This window comes from Triticum urartu, chromosome 5A, assembly GCF_056163025.1.
Source record: "Triticum urartu cultivar PI428250 chromosome 5A, HENAU_Tu73, whole genome shotgun sequence".
Taxonomy (NCBI): Eukaryota; Viridiplantae; Streptophyta; class Magnoliopsida; order Poales; family Poaceae; genus Triticum; species Triticum urartu.
In genome coordinates this window covers 427,685,190-427,706,689 of record NC_141877.1, presented here as the reverse complement: position 1 = coordinate 427,706,689, position 21,500 = coordinate 427,685,190, and the positions used below count along the sequence as shown (strand labels likewise).

The 21,500-nt window shown below is 45.8% G+C and overlaps 2 protein-coding genes across 2 annotated transcripts; both read right to left on the bottom strand.

Annotated features, from left to right (window-relative positions):
- Positions 1–3,747: 3,747 nt before the first annotated feature.
- On the bottom strand, positions 3,748–4,912 carry LOC147971751 (uncharacterized). The gene has a single exon (XM_087524100.1). The coding sequence runs from the start codon at positions 4,474–4,476 to the stop codon at positions 3,748–3,750; it is 729 nt and encodes a 242-aa protein (XP_087380226.1). The 5' UTR covers positions 4,477–4,912.
- Positions 4,913–6,132: 1,220 nt separating this feature from the next.
- On the bottom strand, positions 6,133–9,830 carry LOC125556123 (phospholipase D alpha 1). Its single transcript, XM_048718909.2, has 4 exons — positions 9,556–9,830; positions 8,043–9,043; positions 7,048–7,946; positions 6,133–6,934 (listed from the first exon to the last, which is right to left on the bottom strand). Exons 1-4 carry the CDS (start codon positions 9,679–9,681, stop codon positions 6,480–6,482), a joined length of 2,481 nt encoding a protein of 826 aa, XP_048574866.1. The 5' UTR covers positions 9,682–9,830; the 3' UTR covers positions 6,133–6,479.
- Positions 9,831–21,500: the final 11,670 nt, after the last annotated feature.

Sequence of the window (21,500 nt, the reverse complement as noted above, 5' to 3'; positions counted from 1 at the left end):
GCATTGAAGTCGTCTTGCTTAAACATAAAGTTATCAAACTCATCCAAGCACTGACTAGCAATTTTAGCAGGAGGGACTTCAGCTTTATCATATCTATAGATAGAATTTACCTCTACTACCTGTGTCGGGATATCGGGATCAGGAGGTTCTTCAATAAATAAAGAATTGAGATCATATGTTTCTTCAACAGGCGGTATATTAAGACCATGTATTTCTTCAATAGGAGGTAAATTCTTAACATCTTCAGCTTTAATACCTTTTTCTTTCATAGATTTCTTTGCCTCTTGCATATCTTCGGGACTGAGGAATAGAACACCTCTCTTCTTCGGAGTTGGTTTAGGAATAGACTCAGTAATTGGAGCAGGAGATGGATCAGGAGGTGCCCAATTATTTTCATTTGTCAACATATTATTCAATAGAATTTCAGCTTCATCCGGTGTTCTTTCCCTGAAAAGAGAACCAACACAACTATCCAGGTAATCTCTGGAAGCATCGGTTAGTCCATTATAAAAGATATCAAGTATTTCAGGTTTCTTAAGAGGATGATCAGGCAAAGCATTAAGTAACTTGAGAAGCCTCCCCCAACCTTGTGGGAGACTCTCTCCTTTAGTTTGCACGAAGTTGTATATTTCCCTCAAAGCAGCTTGTTTCTTATGAGCAGGGAAATATTTAGCAGAGAAGTAATAAATCATATCCTGGGGACTACGCACACAACCAGGATCAAGAGAATTAAACCATATCTTAGCATCACCCTTTAATGAGAACGGAAATATTTTGAGTATATAAAAGTAACGCGATCTCTCATCATTAGTAAACAGGGCGGCTATATCATTTAACTTAGTAAGATGTGCCACAACAGTTTCAGATTCATAGCCATAAAACGGATCAGATTCAACCAAAGTAATTATATCAGGATCAACAGAGAAGTCATAATCCTTATCAGGAACACATATAGGTGAAGTAGCAAAAGCAGGGTCGGGTTTCATTTTATCTCTAAGTGATTCTTTGTTCCATTTAAGTAATAACCTCTTAAGCTCATATCTATCCCTGCAAGCTAAAATAGCGACAGAAGATTCCATATCAAAAAGATAACCCCCAGGGATAATAGGCATATTTTCATCATCACTATCATCATCGTATTCAGATTCAATAATTTCTTTTTCTCTAGCCCTAGCAGTTTGTTCATCAAAAAATTCACCAAGGGGCACCGTAGTATCAGGCATAGAAGCAGTTTCATCATAAGTATCATGCATAGCAGAAGTGGCATCATCAATAACATGCGACATATCGGAACGAATAGCAGAAGCAGGTTTAGGTGTCGCTAGCTTACTCATAACAGAAGGTGAATCAAGTGCAGAGCTAGATGGCAGTTCCTTACCTCCCCTCGTAGTTGAGGGATAAATTGTTGTCTTAGCGTCTTTCAAGTTCTTCATAGTGTCCAGCAGATATAAATCCCAAGTGACTCGAAGAATAGAGCTATGCTCCCCGGCAACGGCGCCAGAAATTAGTCTTGATAACCCACAAGTATAGGGGATCGCAACAGCTTTCGAGAGTAGAGTATTCAACCCAAATTTATTGATTCGACACAAGGGGAGCCAAAGAATATTCTCAAGTATTAGCAGCTGAGTTGTCAATTCAACCACACCTGGAAACTTAGTATCTGCAACAAAGTGTTTAGTAGCAAAGTAATATGATAATGGTGATAGCGGCAACAAAAGTAAAGACAACAAAAGTAATGTTTTTGGTATTTTGTAGTGATTGTAACAGTAGCAACGGGAAAGTAAATAAGCGAGAACCAATATATGGAAAACTCGTAGGCACCGGATCAGTGATGGATAATTATGCCGGATGCGGTTCATCATGTAACAGTCATAACATAGGGTGACACAGAACTAGCTCCAATTCATCAATGTAATGTAGGCATGTATTCCGTATATAGTCATACATGCTTATGGAAAAGAACTTGCATGACATCTTCTGCCCTACCCTCCCTGTGGCAGCGGGGTCCTATTGGAAACTAAGGGATATTAAGGCCTCCTTTTAATAGAGAACCGGAACAAAGCATTAGCACATAGTGAATACATGAACTCCTCAAACTATGGTCATCACCGGGAGTGGTCCCGATTATTGTCACTTCGGGGTTGCCGGATCATAACACATAGTAGGTGACTATAGACTTGCAAGATAGGATCAAGAACTCACATATATTCATGAAAACATAATAGGTTCAGATCTGAAATCATGGCACTCAGTCCCTAGTGACAAGCATTAAGCATAGCAAAGTCATAGCAACATCAATCTCAGAACATAGTGGATACTAGGGATCAAACCCTAACAAAACTAACTCGATTACATGATAAATCTCATCCAACCCATCACCGTCTAGCAAGCCTACGATGGAATTACTCACGCACGACGGTGAGCATCATAAAATTGGTGATGGAGGATGGTTGATGATGACAACGGCGACGAATCCCCCTCTCCGGAGCCCCGAACGGACTCCAGATCAGCCCTCCCGAGAGGTTTTAGGGCTTGGCGGTGGCTCCGTATCGTAAAACGTGATGATTTCTTCTCTCTGAAAGCGAATATATAGAGTTGGAGTTGGCATCGGAGGGCATCCAAGGGGCCCACGAGGTAGGGGGCGCGCCCTAGAGGGGGGGGGGCGCCCCCCACCCTCGTGGACAGGATGTGGGCCCCCTGGTCTTCATCTTTGGCAAGGATTTTTTATTGTTTTTTCTAAGATGTTCCGTGGAGTTTCAGGTCATTCCGAGAATATTTGTTTTCTGCACATAAAACAACACCATGGCAATTCTGCTGAAAACAACGTCAGTCTGGGTTAGTTCCATTCAAATCATACAAGTTAGAGTCCAAAATAAGGGCAAAAGTGTTTGGAAAAGTAGATACGACGGAGACGTATCAAGTAGCTACACCTAAATGCAAGTAACTACTAGAAAGAACTAAATGAAAGCTAGCACAAGTGGATTTCGTTACCTTCTGCCTATCAGAAATTATTGTGTAGTTGCCAAACTTCCCAGATTGGCCACCTAGTGCTACCTTTAGCTGATACAGAAACCAAGTCCAGGAATCTGTGTCCTCCTTATCAACAATTCCAAAAGCAATGGGAAATATATTATTGTTCCCATCTCTTCCAGTAGCAGCAAGGATCTGTTGACCAGTAGTGAGCTTTATGAAGCATCCATCCAGATCTATAACAAGTTAACACATTAGGCAAACTATTTGAAAACACACATTAAATACCAAGGAATTACCTATGAATGGTCGGCAGCCACTGAGAAACCCTTCTTTGCATCCATTTAGGTAATAGAATAATGCATGAAACCTAGGGTTTGTGCTTGGATGCTCCCTCAAATGTCTTGTTGTCACTATACACCTTTAACCTGGATTAGTATCTAGCACAGCCTGCAAATAATCCCTAATCCTGGTGTACTGGGCCTTCTGATCTCCTAACACAACATTCTTTGCCGCCTTCTTAGCCCTGTATGCCATGTGGGTTGATATTTCCACTCCATACTTGCTCTTTGCAGTGTTAATTATAGTAGTGATTGTTGTGCATGGGTCATTTCTGATTGCTTCCTCACAAAACTTTGCAACCCACTTAGCAGTAACTTTTGTGTTCTCTGACACAGAAGGACAAGTGTGCACCACATACTGCTCCCTTATGGTAAAAATCTTCTCATTTGCAATCTGAGAAGCTGCTATATAAAAAGGGCATGTCTCATCTATGCATTATGCTATAACCCTGTCACTGCAATTTCTATGGTACTCATAGTTCCTGTTCTGTGCAATGTGCATTGTTTGAAGTGCATTCCTGAACTGGTACACATCAATGAAGCAAAGATGCTTCACAAATTCCTCAGCTGGGTGAGCTCTCTTCTCATCATACCATAACCTTTTCTTCATCTTCTTAGCTTTGCTTTTCCTGCCATTGGGCAAAACATATGTCAATGCCTCTGCACCATCATCATCTTCCACACCCAAGTCCATTGGTTTCTTGTCTTCATCAGAAGATGGTATCCAGTCCTCCTCAAACAACTCCTCTACACTTGCATGTGATCTGCTTGTTGGGCCTTTTCTGTGTTTATTCTCCTTTTTCTTCTTCTGTCCATCTTGCCCTACCTGCTCTAGATTACTCTCTTCCTCCAGAGTACTCTCTTCATCCTCTTCTTCACTTTCAGGCTCATATAGTGCATCCTCCTCCTCTGTCTCATACATTTCCTCAACATCTGTGTCCCCTTTAAAATGAAGGAGTGGATCTTCCCTCTGTCTTTTCATCTCCTCAAGCCTAGCAAGGATATCACCATATTCTTTCAAATCATCATCATCACTATCCTCCTCATTATCCATCACTGCAGCTTTTCTCTTCACAGAAGTGACCTTCTCTTTATTTTTCTTATTCTTCCTAAACATTTCAATTTCCTTCCTCCTTGTCTCCTCCATAACCTTTTCAATTTCCATTTGCTCCTCTGAATTGTATACATGATTTTCTTCCACTTGTACATAACCTAAAGCAAGGTGTTGTGCTATGTTTGAAACTGTATGGGCATTGGCTCCACTTATGCTGCTTCTGAACTTGCTGCCGCTACATGCACATCTGGTGCATTGAACATCACTCCTTCTTCATCTATCTGATACAGTTTGGGCTCTCCAATTTCTTCTAGAGGGATTTGCTGCTCAATAACATTGGAGCTGGTGTTTATACTTGCAGCATTGGGAGAACTGGCCCTAACAACTGTCACATTCAATATCTTCTGATTTTGCAATGCTATGTTGTCTAGAATTTCCTCAAGCTTGTCATCACCATCTATTTCTTCCATTCCTTCTATCCCTAGCCCAGGATCCCTGACATAGTACATGTAATCTTTAAATCCATAACCTTCTGTTTCTATTAGTGCTACTAGGTTGTAAAATGTTATGTCTGACACCATCATAGATCTCTCAATGTTGTCTCCGTCATGGAAATGCATCTTCAATTCCCAAACCTCATCATCCAGACCGCAAATAATATAAAATACATAGCAGTATAAGTGCTTAATTAATACTGATTAACACTAATGAAACAACTCATGTTAGTGCACAGGACAAGACAAACAAATAAAGAAAATAAAGCAGATAGCAGGACAACTCAATTAACCAATTATAAAGCACTAATGAAACACTAATAAAACTAATAACCAAATGTAAACCCTAGGGCACAGGACAAACAAAGCACAACATCAGAACTAATCTAAAAATGTCAACCCTAGGGCACAGGACAAACAAAGCGCATAATCTGAACTAATCTAAATAATGTCCTAGGGCACATGGCAACAAAATCACAGCATTTGACACTTGTATTGCATCTAATAGGATAGAACAATATGAACCCTAACCCTAGGAGTACCCTGGCAACGCAATGGAATGGAGAACGGGAAGGGAAGAGCAAAGAAAAGTGGATCTCACTATACGCCGCCGAAGGATGACGCGATGTGCTGGCTTCCTGTCGGATTGGCCTTCACCGTCGCGGCGAATGCTCTGGCCGCCCTGTATTCCATCGAATACTGCGGGTCCTCCTCCTCCTCTTCCTCCGACGGCTTGCTAGGGTTCAAGCTCGCGCACAGCTCGCCTAGATCCACTACGGGTCCTCCTCCACTACGTACTGTGCGTGCGGCGCTGCCGGGCGGAGCGCCGCCACCAGCATCTCCACCTTTCGCCGGACTGCGCATCTCTGTGTTTCTATGGAATGGCGACGACAACAATGGGGGAGGACGACGGCAGCGGGAGCGAGGAGGAGGGGGAAGAAGAATGGGGGAGGGCGACGGCGGCGGGAGCGAGGAGGAGGGGGAAGAAGAATGGGGGAGGGCGACGGTGGCGGGAGCGAGGAGGAAGGGGAAAAGAGACGGATGCGGGAGTGGATGACTAAAGACGAGCCCTAACGGCGCCGTCTAACGCCGTCTGCCGGCTGTCGGGACGACCTGGAGTGCCACGTAGGCGAAAAATGGGCCCGACCTGTCATAAACTCACTTAACACGGCCCGATCCGCTGATCAGTGGTTTTTGCAAAACAATTACGCTAGATGTGGTGCTTTCTGCAATGATTCTATATCCTAGTGTTTTTTGCAAACCTATCCCTCAACATGATGGTTTTATGCAATTTACTCACAATAAATTCACACTCGGTGATCTCATGAGACGACTCTTCTTTGGTAGTACAATAATTTAGCCACGTAGTCGCGTCTACTCGGCGACACAACAAAGTGCGCTTGGAAAATTCAAACTGGATTTCACTCTTTATAGAGCTCATCAGGTCCCTTTATACGCTTGCTTACTCTCTTTTGTGGCATTGCTACTTCAGACTCCTTTCGTCCCAAAATAAATGAAAGTTGTCAATTTTTTGGGGGAGCGGAGGGAGTGCCAGTCAATCATATGAATATATGAATAAGGTTCGTCTTTACGTACTCCTCACGTGACAGAAGAACGGACTCAAGTGGTCAGGATGGCCGGAAGGGTGGCCGACTTCCTCCCCTTGACCGGCGCCCTGGTGTCCGGGAAGCAGCCGTCGGCCGTCAGGTCGGCCACCTCCCCGAACTCCGACACGCTGATCGGGAACGGCAGCAGGTGCCCTCCCAGGTCCTCCACCCTGTCCCGCGTGTACGCGTCCCACAGCGCCTCCGCCGCGCGCCGCACCGCGCGCACGCACTCCGCGCTCTCGGGCTCCAGGAACACGCCCTCGCCGGCGCCGGCGCCCGTGTGGCTCATGAAGTGCTCGTGCCACAGCGACATCCGGAACCCGTGCACGAGCCCCCGGGCGCGCCCGCCGCCCGGCCCGTTCAGGTGCGCCGGCTGGTAGCTCCCCTGCGCGATCTCGCTGTCCCGGTTGCCCGCCAGCGACCGCTCGTTCAGGTTCGCCGACCCCACGATCACGTACTCGTCATCCACTGCACAGCAGGTCGGAGTCGGACAAGGTGAGAGTGAGACGCCGAGAGGTCGCAAATGGCGACATGCATGGCGTGACGCATTATGAAATTAATCAAGGTCGAAGCGAGCGCACCGATCATGAGCTTGGCGTGGACGTAGATGGGAGAGCGGCGGCTCGCCTGCGCGCGCCAGTAGTCCGTGCCCTTCTCCGGCTTCGCTGGCGGCGCGTACTCCCCGGGGCGCCGCGCCTCCCGGTTCCCGAGGCAGAAAAAGTTGAGGTAGTCGCAGGGGTGCGCGTGGCCGCGCAGCCCGGCGTCGTCGATCGCCTGCATCACGATGCCGTACATCATCTCCACGGTCAGCCGGTTCCACCGCACGATGGCCTGGATGGAGTCGCTCGCCGGCTCCCCCTCGGGCCACATCGGGGTCACCACGTACACGGCGAACCGCTCGCCGCGCCGGATCTTGGCGGCGACCTTGAGCGCGATCTCCACGGGCACCAGGTTCAGGCAGCCGGAGTCCCGGTCCTCCGCCCACGACGCGCACCCGCCGAGGAAGTACTGGTTCTCGATGTAGATGAACCGCCGCGCGCGGCGGATGGCCTCGACGTAGCCGGTCTGTATGCTCTGGTCGATCGTGAGGTCCTTGCCGCTCGTCAGCCCCATCGCGGCCGCCCCGGCCGGGTCGGTGGGGAATCCGACCACCGACGCGTCGTCGACGGACCGGAGCACCTGCACGTTCCACGAGCCGGTGCCGCCGTCGCTGTCGAAGGTGTAGGGGTCGGGGAACGTCGCCGGGCTCAGGTCGAGCAGGCAGCCCCGTATCCTCCGCGGCGCCTGCTTCTTCCACCGCTGCTCGAAGTTGGCGAGCACGTCCCACGCCGCCGGGCCCTCGAGCCTGCAGTGCACGTCGTGCCATGGCTCCCTCGGCCCGCCGTGCCGCAGGGAGGCGTGCCGGAAGTTGTTCTGCATGAAGTCGCGGGAGTAGGTCGTGTCGAGCTCCCGGAACAGGGTGTGGTTCTCGTCGTCGTACCTGGTCGAACACCTCGCATCTCGTCAGATAAAAATCGTTGATGACGATGATTCAAAATGCGTTGAGGAAAGTTGAAGTCTGTGCTGCCAAGATCACCTGCCGTCGCAGAGGTCTATGCCGCCGATGAAGCTAACGACGTGGCGGGCGTCGGCGCTGCCCGGCGTGGCGGCGTCGAGGGTGACCGTCTTCTGGTGGTGCGTGAACTCGGTGCTGATCTCGATGCTCTGCACCAGGGTGAGCGCGGTGTCGGCGTCGCGCGGGCAGAGGAAGCACCGCACGCTGGTGCCATGGAAGAAGGCCCGGGTCTGCTCGTCGTGCGTCTTCATCACGCCGGTATTGCCGAGGAACGGGACGGACGTCTTGTCCTGCCACGGCATCACCAGCACCGCCACCCCCTCGTCGGCCTTCCGCTTGAGGAGCTCGCCCAGCGTGACGCCCTCCGCGCCGGGGATCATCCGGCTCGCGTCGCGCACCAGCGTGATCGCCGTGTTCACCGACCACCCGGCGACGTACACGAAGTGGCGCGCGTCGCGGATGGCCACGTACAGGTCCTCCCACAGCCGCGCCGGGCGGTACGGCCGGCCGCCGTCGAGGCGGACCGACGGGTCGAACCCGTTGGACAGGTGCGAGTTCTGGTACAGCGTGACGCCGCAGTTGGTCCGCTCCGGGAAGAAGGCCGGCGTGACCCCCGCGAAGCCGGGCAGCCGAATGCCGGCGTCCCAGCACGGGTCGCGCTCGACGTCCAGGAAGCGCAGCCGGACGCGGAGCCTCGGGGTGTGCGTCCCGTGCGCGCGCTCGCCGCCGCGGAGGCCGACCCAGAGCTCGAGGGGCTCCCCCGCGGCGACGCTGGCCGTGGGCACGGAGCCGTGGCCGAGGACGCCGGCGCCGATGAGGTGCTGGCTCTTGACGGTGAAGGTGATGGCGGCGGCAGGGTAGGCGCAGTGCAGGCGGAAGGACTGGTTCCAGACCGGGCCGTTGGCGTGGGGCTCCACCTCGCAGGTCCGCGCCACCCGCGCCGCGCCGACGTCGACGTCCACGTACAGGCTGCTCCGCTGGAGGCAGTGCACGCCCAGCGACTGCTCCAGCTTCTCCGTCGCCTGCTCGAGTTCGTCACCGGATTAAACCACGTGGCACCATTACATTCACACCGCACGAGTACTCCATGGCGTGCACACCAAGAAGGGAAATGCTACACTTTTGCTGTGTCTGCTTGAACGTAGTATCTCATCGCCATATATCGTCTTCTTATTTTACGTTCATTTTTACCTCGACAAGTAAGTAATTAAGCACGCCGCGGAGCCTGACATGAGCGGCGCAGCGGCGAGCTAGTGGTGGTAGGTGATGTCAAAGTCGAGAAAGGAAGGAGAGTATCCTTGACGTCCAAACCATTGGCTCACAAGCAACCATGGGCGCCAAAGCAAAGGCTACGGCGCCACTAGCTGGTTCGGGCGATCGGAAGCTTCTACTACCGCTCATGGCGGAAAGGTGAATGGCATTCAGGCCGAACAACGGAACTGGAGCTGGACGGAGGAAGCGTGGCGAGAACAGCAGAAGAACAAGTGAAGCGAGGACCAGCCATTTTTGCATACATGTAACGATCGTTATTTACCTTGATGATCTGGCCATGGATGGCGTTGTGGAGGTGGTCGGCCTCGAACACCGTCACCTCCAGGACGCCGTGGAGGTACACGGCGTCGGCGGCGGCGGTGGCGGGGTGTCCGTCCTTAGAGCCCATGCCTGCCGTCGTCCTTGCTGCTGCCGGTCGTCTTCCCGCACCGCGCGCGGACGGACCTCTTTATACAGGAGTCCGGCCGCCAAGACGACAAGTTCACACACCGGCTTGCCCAGGCCTCAAGGCTCCAAGGTGGCACTCGGTTCACGTCCCTTTCCACCACGACGCACCGCTGCTTGCGTTCTTCAGGGGGGGAGAGGGCAGAGCCAGCACACCAAAATTCCCCACCGGTTTTGGCCATCCATGTGATGATTACTATCCGGCTCGCCTAATCTCTAACCGTACACACGACCATGGAGCGTGGAGGAAATGGCATTCCCCTAAATTCCTAGGCATTGCTGTTGGTGTGGAAAGCCCATGCTTAATTGCTTAAAGTTCAAGCCATCCAAGAAACATTAGGCATTGCATCTTGATGAGTTAGTGTCAATACTTTTTCTTGTTTGCGACTGAGTGTCAATAGGTTTTTCACCCCGTTTGATGATCTATAGACCGAGGGTGGGTGTCTAGGTGGAGTTTTATATGATCATCGAGCTCGTCTTCCCACATCCTTGCCAACTCTCACGGTATGGCATTGTAAATCTCTTTTAAGAACTGAACTTAATTAGCTGGACGTGTGGAGTTAGCTGGCCCAAGGAATGAGATGTTGTAACAAGCCTAGAGGATGGAGCGTACAAGAAGCATGTGGCATCATAGATTCTTCCTCCGATGTCACCCACCATGAAGGGAGGAGAGTCTCACGCCAATACAAAAGAAACACAAGCAAATAGCAAAACAGCTTCCACATTTGGGTGCAACACATCAGACAAAATGAACAAACCTCGCTAACCGTAAGGCTGCACTTCTACATAGATTCTTCAACCCTAAGACCAAACACGTCGTAACGGCGCCATCCACAACGACACGTCTCAAAGAGCATAGACTATTATCGATGTATACAACCATAACAAACTTATGAAAGGCTCACATTCTCAACATAAAAACATGACTACGGTTAGTACTCTCAAGTCATTTTCGTATGGCGTAAGCAAAACTGAAATGCTGGTGCACTGTTATGTGAACAAAGAAGCTTCAATCCAATATAACAGAAGAACATTCTGGCCTTATTTGATTTAACAGCAATGGAGAAGCGTCGGAGCGATAAATGTACGAAGAATTGGATGCCGTGTCCACTGAAATTATATCAGAAAGCAAACAGAGTCCCCCCCCCCCCCCACAATGAAGTCCGATCTAATGCTAGTTTTCCTATGAAATTAACTGAGAGTTCATATAAGATTGGTTCCTAGGAGATTGTACCGTGAGTCGAACAACACCTGCAATAAAAGAAAAACAAGAGGGTCTAAATCCTATAGAAGTCCTATGCAAATCTTGTAGATCAAATGAGGCCTCTGTAGGGTTGTATTGATAGAGCCTATCAAAAGCCCATCATACCACTTGGAGCCAATTTTTCGCTACTAGGTGATTCCAATGAAATATATGCGTAGGATCAGAATATCGACCAAAGGGTGAATGAGGGATTCAACCATTTCTTTCAAAAACCAAGTCCTTTAGAAAAAAACTTAAACGAAATCAAAGAACACAATTTAAAGAGATAAGAAGCTAGTACCGAACAAATACTGAAACATAATAGTAAATCACTTGAGTATGGATGCGCGGGGGAGGGGGGGGGGTCATATTCAGACATTTCGAGAACAATTTGAAATTATTTGACAACATTCATGTGGGGCATGTCTACAGTTCCGAAAAAATCAACTTAAAACTTGATGTACATTTAGAGATTCAAAACAGACAAATTTGAATGTGAATAGTATCACCTTTGGGTGAATAGTATTTTGACACTATTCGCATCTGATTTTGTCTTTTTTGTTTCTATTAATGTAAGTTGGATTAGGAGCCGAAACTTTTTGAGGTTGTACATCAAACATTGATGTGAGTCTACAGAAAATTGAGAATAGGTGAGATCTCACACAAGTCTTCCCATGGATGCAGGCAGTACTTCTAAAACAACACTTTAGCTATATGTTAGTCAACTGAACTTTGAATTTGGGTAAGTTGATTTTTGCTTTGAGATTTGTGTTGCATTTTCTTCCTGGCATGTGTTGTTTGTTGTGTTGGGCTAGTTTTTTTCGACTAACCCCATTATTTGGGCGAGCCGATTGCTACTGGGCCGAAGCCCATTAACTACGTGATCCAACCCTCCTCCCCCTTCCTTTGTTTTTTCTAGGTTTTTTTCTTCTGTTTTTATGTGTTTTTGCCTTTTGTTCTCTGTTTTTCTTTGTTAGTTGGTTTTCATTTGTATTTCTGGTTATTTTTGTGCGGTTGGATAATTGTAAATGTATACACATAAATAATTACACTATTATATGATTATTCTTATCTTGACATATACAAAAGGTACAATTTTAGGGCAAAGTTATTTGCAAGTTTTTTTAAAAAAAATCGTTTTAATTTCTTCTTAGAGGGTAACACTAATCTCACTAATTCATGTTCCATATTTTAAAACTTTTAGTTATCATTTTTTTCTTAAACGCCAAAACCAATGCCACTAATTCATCCCTTATTAGGATTTTTTTTCTTCAAAAATTCCACTATTTTATGTTTATCATTGCATATTGTTGGAAAGCACATCTTTTGTGTATATTGTGTGCAAAGGTTGTTATTGTTTGTTTTATTTTTTATTTTCTTCCTACCAATACCACCAATTAATTCTTCCTTAGAAAACCTCATTATTTTGATTTTGATTTTATTTTTTATTTCATTTCTTTATTATTAAAAGGTAATAGTAATACCAATGCCAATAATTCATTCTTCCATAAAAACCTCATTATTTTGATTTTTGCTTTATTTCTTTCTTCTTAAAAGGTAATATCAATGTCACTAATTCATTCATTCTTATAAAACCTCATCATTTTCATTTTTCTCATTATTTTATTTTTTCTTGAAGGGTAATACCAAAGCCCATAATTCATTTTTTCTTCAAAATTTCAGCTTTTTATTTTATTTTTATTTCTTCATTAATGACAATACCAATTCCAAAAATTCATTTCTTCTTATGAAGGTTCCCTTTTTTATGAAAATTCTAATATTATATTCTTAATCTTGCATGTTATAAAAATGCACTTTTACTATGTAAGTTGTTCGCAAAATCTGTCATTTTTTTCATTTTCTTTCTTCACAAAGGGTAAACCAATGACACTAATTTGTTCCTTCATAGAAACTTCATTATTTTGATATTATTTAACTTTTTATTTTATTTTCCTTCTTCTTAAAGGTAATACCAATGTCACCAATTCATTTTTCCTTACAAAACCTCATTATTTTGATTTTCTATTTTTTCTTAAGGTAATACAAAAGCCACTAATAATTCTTTCTTGAAAACTTTAGTATTTTGATTTTTTTTGTTTTTATTTATTTCCATTTTCTTCAATGATAATACAGATGCCACAAATTCATTTATTCTTATGAATCTTCCCTTTTTATGAGAAAAATCCACCATTATATTCTTATTCTCGCAAATTGTTAAAATGCACAATTTTATTTAAATTATTTGCAAATTTTGTCATTTTTTTATTTTCTTTCTTACTAAAGGGTAAACCAGACAAGAATTTGTTGTTTCTTAGAAAAGTTCGTTATTTGATTTTGTGTATGTTCTTATTTAACTTTATTTTTTCTTTAAGGTTAATACTGATGCATGATAACCCACAAGTATAGAGGATCACAACAGTTTTCGAGGATAGAGTATTCAACCCAAATTTATTGATTCGACACAAGGGGAGCCAAAAAATATTCTCAAGTATTAGCAGCTGAGTTGTCAATTCAACCACACCTGAAACTTAATATCTGCAGCAAAGTGTTTAGTAGCAAACTAATATGATAGTAGTGGTAACGATGGTAAAAGGTAACGGTAGCAAAAGTAATATTTTTGGTATTTTGTAGTGATGATAACAATAGCAACGAAAAAGTAAATAAGCGAAGAACAATATATGGAAAGCTCGTAGGTATTGGATCAGTGATAGAGAATTATGCCGGATGCGATCGATCATGTAACAGTCATAACCTAGGGTGACACAGAACTAGCTCCAGTTCATTAATGTAATGTAGGCATGTATTCCGAATATAGTCATACGTGCTTATGGAAAAGAACTTGCATGACATCTTTTGTCCTACCCTCCTGTGGCAGCAGGGTCCTAGCGGAAACTAAGGGATATTAAGGCCTCCTTTTAATAGAGTACCGGACCAAAGCATTAACACATGGTGAATACATGAACTCCTCAAACTATGGTCACCATCGGGAGTGGTCCCGATTATTGTCACTTCGGGGTTGCCGGATCATAACACATAGTAGGTGACTATAAACTTGCAAGATAGGATCAAGAACTCACATATATTCATGAAAACACAATAGGTTCAGATCTGAAATCATGGCACTCGGGCCCTAGTGACAAGCATTAAGCATAGCAAAGTCATAGCAACATCAATCTCAGAACATAGTGGATACTAGGGATCAAACTAACTCGATTACATGATAAATCTCATCCAACCCATCACCGTCCAACAAGCCTACGATGGAATTACTCACGCACGACGGCGAGCATCATGAAATTGGTGATGGAGGAAGGTTGATGATGACGATGGCGACGGATTCCCCTCTCCGGAGCCCCGAACGGACTCCAGATCAGCCCTCCCAAGAGAGTTTAGGGCTTGGCGGAGGCTCCGTATCGTAAAACACAATGAATCCTTCTCCTTTGGTTTTTTCCCCCTGAAAGTGAATATATGGAGTCCAGGTTGAGGTCGGTGGAGCGTCAGGGGGCCCACGAGGCAGGGGGGCACGCCCAGGGGGCCAGGCGCGCCCCCACCCTCGTGGACAGGTGGGACACCCCCTTACGTGGATCTTCCTTCCAATCTTCATTATATGTTCCATAATAATGCCCCGTTGATTTTCAGGTAATTCCGAGAACTTTTATTTCTGCACAAAAATAACACCATAGCAATTCTGCTGAAAACAACGTCAGTCCGGGTGAAGGAAATATGCCCTAGAGGCAATAATAAAGTTATTATTTATTTCCTTATATCATGATAAATGTTTATTATTCATGCTAGAATTGTATTAACCGGAAACATAATACATGTGTGAATACATAGACAAATAGAGTGTCACTAGTATGCCTCTACTTGACTAGCTCGTTAATCGAAGATGGTTATGTTTCCTAACCATAAACAAAAGAGTTGTTATTTGATTAACGGGATCACATCATTAGGAGAATGATGTGATTGACATGACCCATTCCATTAGCTTAGCACCCGATCGTTTAGTATGTTGCTATTGCTTTCTTCATGACTTATACATGTTCCTATGACTATGAGATTATGCAACTCCCGTTTGCCGGAGGAACACTTTGTGTGCTACCAAACGTCACAACGTAACTGGGTGATTATAAAGGAGCTCTACAGGTGTCTCCAAAGGTACATGTTGGTTTGGATTATTTCGAGATTAGGATTTGTCACTCCGATTGTCGGAGAGGTATCTCTGGGCCCTCTCGGTAATGCACATCACATAAGCCTTGCAAGCATTGCAACTAATGAGTTAGTTGTGAGATGATGTATTACGGAACGAGTAAAGAGACTTGCCGGTAACGAGATTGAACTAGGTATTGAGATACCGACGATCGAATCTCGGGCAAGTAACATACCGATGACAAAGGGAACAAAGTATGTTGTTATGCGGTCTGAACGATAAAAGATCTTCGTAGAATATGTAGGAGCCAATATGAGCATTCAGGTTCCGCTATTGGTTATTGACTGGAGACGAGTCTCGGTCATGTCTACATTGTTCTCGAACCCGTAGGGTCCGCACGCTTAAGGTTTCGATGACAGTTATATTATGAGTTTATGCGTTTTTATGCACCGAAGGTTGTTCGGAGTCCCGGATGTGATCACGGACATGACGAGGAGTCTCGAAATGGTCGAGACATAGAGATTGATATATTGGAAGCCTATGTTTGGATATCGGAAGTGTTCCGGGTGAAATCGGGACTTTACCGGATTACCGGGAGGTTACCGGAACCCTCCCGGGAGGTATATGGGCCTTAGTGGGCCTTAGTGGAAGAGAGGAGAGGTGGCCAGAGATGGGCCGCGCGCCCCTCCCCCCTTGGTCCGAGTAGGACAAGGAGAGGGGGCCGGCCCCCCTTCCTCTTCTCTCTCCTCTTTCCCCCCTCCGCGAATCCTATTCCAACTAGGAAAGGGGGGAGTCCTACTCCCGGAGGGAGTAGGACTCCTCCTGGCGCCTCCTCTTGGCCGGCCGCACTCCCCCCCTTGAACCTTTATATACGGAGGCAGGGCCACCCCCTAGAAACACAAGTTGATCCACGTGATCATATTCTTAGCCGTGTGCGGTGCCCCCTTCCACCATAGTCCTCGATAATACTGTAGCGGTGCTTAGGCGAAGCCCTGCGACGGTAGTACATCAAGATTGTCACCACGCCATCGTGCTAGTTCCATTCAAATCATGCAAGTTAGAGTCCAAAACAAGGGCAAAAGTGTTTGGAAAAGTAGATACGACGGAGACGTATCAACTCCCCCAAGCTTAAACCTTTGCTTGTCCTCAAGCAATTCGGTTGATAAACTGAAAGTGATAAAAAAAACTTTTAAAAACTCTGTTTGCTCTTGTTGTTGTAAATATGTAAAGCCAACATTCAAGTTTTCAGCAAAGATTATGTACTAACCATATTCACAATAACATTTAGGTCTCATGTTTACTCATATCAATGGCATAATCAACTAGCGAGCAATAAAAATAAATCTCGGATGACAAAACTTTCTCAAAACAATCATGATATGATATAACAAGATGGTATATCGCTAGCCCTTTCTGAGACCGCAAAACATAAATGCAGAGCACCTTTAAAGATCAAGGACTGACTAGACATTGTAATTCATGGTAAAAGAGATCCAGTCAAGTCATACTCAGTTTAAACTAATCAGTAATGAATGCAAATGACAGAGGTGCTCTCCAGCTGGTGCTTTTAATAAGAGGGTGATGACTCAACATGAAAGTAAATAGATAGGCCCTTCGAAGAGGGAAGCAGGGATTTGTAGAGGTGCCAGAGCTCGGTTTTGAAATAGAGATGAATAATATTTTGAGCGGTATACTTTCATTGTCAACATAACAACCAATATATGGCAATATCTTCCATGCTACACACATTATAGGCGGTTCCCAAACAGAATGGTAAAGTTTATACGCCCCCTCCACCAACAAGCATCAATCCATGGCTTGCTCGAAACAACGAGTGCCTCCAACTAACAACAGTCCCGGGGGAGTTTTGTTTGCAATTATTTTGATTTGATTTGCATAAAGCATGGGACTGGGCATCCCGGTGACCAGCCATTTTCTCGTGAGTGAGGAGCGGAGTCCACTCCTCTTGAGAATAACCCACCTAAGATGGAAGATACGGACAGCCCTAGTTGATACATGAGCTATTCGAGCATACAAAACAGAATATTTATTTGAAGGTTTAGAGTTTGGCACATACAAATTTATTTGGAACGACAAGTAGATACCGTATATAGGTAGGTATGGTGGACTCATATGGAATAACTTTGGGGTTTATGGAATTGGATGAACAAGCAGTATTCCCGCTTAGTACAGGTGAAGGCTAGAAAAAGACTGGGAAGCGACCAGCTAGAGAGCGACAACAGTCATGAACATGCATTAAAATTAATTAACACCGAATGCAAGCATGAGTAGGATATAATGCACCATGAACATAAATATCATAGAGGCTATGTTGATTCTGTTTCAACTACATGCGTGAACATGTGCCAAGTCAAGCCACTCGAATCGTTCAAAGGAGGATACCACCCCATCATACCACATCACAACCATCTTAATAGCATGTTGGCACGCAAGGTAAACCAATATAAGCTCCTAGCTAATTAAGCATGGCACAAGCAACTATAATCTCTAATTGTCATTGCAAACATGTTCATTCATAATAGGCTGAACCAGGAACGATGAACTAATCATATTTACAAAAACAAGAGAGGTCGAGTTCATACCAGCTTCTCTCATCTCAACCAGTCCATCATATATCGTCATAATTGCCTTTCACTTGCACAACCGAACGATGTGAATAAGAGTAATAGTGCACGTGCATTGGACTAAGCTGGAATCTGCAAGCATTCAATAAACATGAGAAGACAAGGCAATATGGGCTCTTGGTTAAATCAACGATAATGCATATAAGAGCTGCTTTAACATTTTCATTATGGTCTTCTCCTCTCGATCCCCAAAGGAAAGAAAAGAAATAAAACTATTTACACGGGAAAGCTCCCAACAAGCAAAAGAAGAACGAGAAATCTTTTTGGGTTTCTTTTTAATTACTACTACAAGCATGGAAAGTAAACTAATTAAAAGCTACAACTATTTTTTTTGTTTTTCTTAAGGTTTATTAAACACACAAGAAGAAAGCATAAAAAAGGAAAGTAAACCGGCACAGATGATACAATGAAAAAGTATGAGCACCGACAACTAGCAATGAGTGTCTGAACATGAATGTAATGTCGGTGAGAAATACGTACTCCCCCAATCTTAGGCTTTTGGCCTAAGTTGGTCTATGGCCACGGCTGGCCTGGCAGATATCCAAAGTTATAGCTGGGGTCGTACTGTGAAGAAGCCTCGGATTGCCACTGGTTGGCAATCACCTCTAGATCCCACTGATAATCAGACTATCATGGAGGATCAAATTGTGATTCCGGCTCCGGCTCTGTAGCTATTGTAGGGTTCCGGTAGGCGTGAATGGCCTCCAACGGAACAAGGTACTTGCCTGCAGATAAATCAAACAAGGAAGGAGCAGACAAGGTAATAGTCTCAGGATGATTTTTTACCAAATATTAATTTGTACTTAAGCTCTTTTTCCCTTAATAATAAAATCATGTGCTACCATACTCTTATAATCTAAATAAATAGGAGGCAGCAATTTTTCTTCCTTCTCATAATGCCTAATAGGTATGTTAAAATGTGCAGCGAGGCGCGAGGCGAAGATGCCTCCAAGGACGGGGCCCTTAGTACGGTTAAGATTTAACCGCTTTGCAATAATAGCGCCCATGCTGAATGTATCATCATGAAATAAGGCATGGCACAGAATAACAATATCAGGGGCACTCAGGTTTCCACCGTTTCCGCGCCCAATTAAGCATCTACTAGCAAATATAGCAAAGTAACGTAGAACAGGAAAGTGTATGCTAGTAATTCATGCGTCGAAAACCTTCCTCGTTTCCCCTACAGTAATGGTATCAATAAACCCATCCACATCGTCACGATGTGGTTCCTCCACACTGCCCTCAAAAGGGATCAAACAAACCCGACAAAAATCATAAAGTGACATCTCCTTATGCTCATCATATAAATAAAATTCCACCGTAGGTGGTGAGCACCTAGCATGGAAATGAAAGTTTTGCACAAAGATATTGGTGAGTAAGAGATACTGTTCGCGTTGATCGTGGAGGAAGGCGGTGAGGCCTGCATTCTCAGCCAATTCATAGAAATCATCATAAATCCCAGCTGCTCTCAAGAAATTATCACAAGGCCATTCACACGGTCGGACCTCCGCGGTGCGAGGGAGATTATACTTGGGCCTCTTATCCTCCTCACTTTGATTATCCTTAGAGCTTCGTCTCGATGAGCCCCTCAAAAATCTCTTCATTATTTCCTGAAAAATTTCTGAAATTTTTAGTAACTTCAAAATAAAAGTGAACCAAACTCAACAAAATTGATAGCAACTACTCCTACAAGTGCCTAGAGGCAATATCATGCATCAAAACTACTTTTGACCATATAAATTTGACATGCAAGCTTAAGAACAGGGTCACCTAAGCAGCAAAAATATGCAATGAATAAAGCACTAGAACAAAAACTAATTGGACCATTGGAGGAGTCACATACCAAGGAACAATCCCCCAAAGCAGTTTTGTGTGAGGTGCTTTGAGCAAGGAGATCGAAAATGGCAGCAAAATAAGTTTGGACTCGGGTTTGAGCTGGTTAGTTGTGTTTGTGGGAGGAAGGAGTGTGTGGTAGCTGGAATAAGTGGAGGGGAGCTATCGTGGGCGCACGAGGCAGGGGGCACCCAGGGGGGTGGGCATGCCCTGGACCCTCGTGGCCAGGTGCCAGCTCCCCCTACTGTGTTCTTAGTGCCAGATATTCTCAAATATTCCAGAAAAAATCATATTTAAATTTTAGGGCATTTGGAGAACTTTTATTTTCGGGGTATTTTTTTATTGCTTGGATAATTCAGAAAACAGACATAAATTATTATTTTTGCTTTATTTAAACTAAATAACAGAAAGTAAAAAGAGGGTACAGAGAGTTGTGTTTTCTAAATTCAGCCATCTCATGCTCATCAAAAGGAATCCACTAACAAGGTTGATCAGGTCTTGTTAACAAACTCATTCCGAATAACATGGAACCGGAGAATTTTCGAATAACACTAGGTTACCTCAACAGGGATATGCACATCCCCAATAATAAGTGTTGGATGTGGGGCTCCGGCTAACCCTTAAGGTTCGAACACTGGGGTGCGCGCGAAGTCTTTCCCTCCTACCGATCTACGCTCTAGCTCGCTAAGATCTTGCGGACGAACTCGACGAACTCACAACACAGAAAGACACGAGGTTTATACTGGTTCGGGCCACCGTTATGGTGTAATACCCTACTCCAGTGTGGTGGTGGATTCCTCTTGGGCTGATGATGAACAATACAAGGGGAAGAACAGCCTCCTGAGGTTGAGGTGTTCTTGTGCGTATGGGCTAGTGGTGTATCTCTGGGTCTGATGAGATCTCTCTCTCTCTCCCATCTCTCTTTCTCTACTATGGTGGTGGCTAGTCCTATTTATAGAGGGCCTGGTCTTCTTCCCAAATATTGAGCGGGAAGGGAGCCAACAATGGCGGGCTAATTCGAAGGGGGGCAGCTAGTACGAGCCATCCTGACAAAAGTAGTCTTCGCCTGCACAAAGCTCTGGTGATGACGCTATCTTAGGCTCCATGATGACCTCCGTCTTTCAGTCCATGGTCTTGTTGCACCGAAATGACAACCTTTGTCTGAGGCCTCGGTACTCCACGGCTGCGCTTGCCTCCTTTGCACCAAAGGGGAAACAAGGACGCTGCGTGCGCTGGCGCCCGCCTGGTGTCGATCGTCATGGCTCACGTCATGAGAGCCTTGTGAGGTTCGCCTCGCCTTGATATCTCCGCCCCTCGCGAGCCTACCTGACTAGGCCGCTCGAGAGGAGGTCTTGAGTCGTCCGCCTCATGAGGCTTGGACCCTCGCGAGGGTCTTGGATGCTTTGTTGATGAAGATGGGCCGTACGGCCTGCTGGCTTCGCCATGCCGCGGGCCGCAGGCAGGCAAGTCTGGGGACCCCCGTTCCCAGAACACCGACAGTAGCCCTCGGGACCAAGGTGCGCGCGGGCTTGGCTTCGCGGCGAAGCCAAGGGTCAAGTTCGGAGCACCGCGGGCCCCAAAAGCACGCGACCTCGGTTGACGCGTGGTGGTTAATTGGACGTGGGTGTCTCCGCTTCCTCACGCTGCCTTTGAATCTGCCTGGCTATGCGGCTCCGCTTCTTGCACAGTTATTCTTCCCCCTCCGCGCCCGGCTCTTCCAATCTCCCTGCTCCTTCGACGTCCTGCTCCGCCTTCCCAATCCAACTTGCGCTCCACTTGCTTCACCGCCATGGCGCCGAAGCAAGCCGAAAAGGGGAAGAAACCTCTGTCCTTGCCAACCGCGCCTCCATCCTTCGAGCCGGCGCTCGGCTAGCCTCGGGTGCTCAACGACG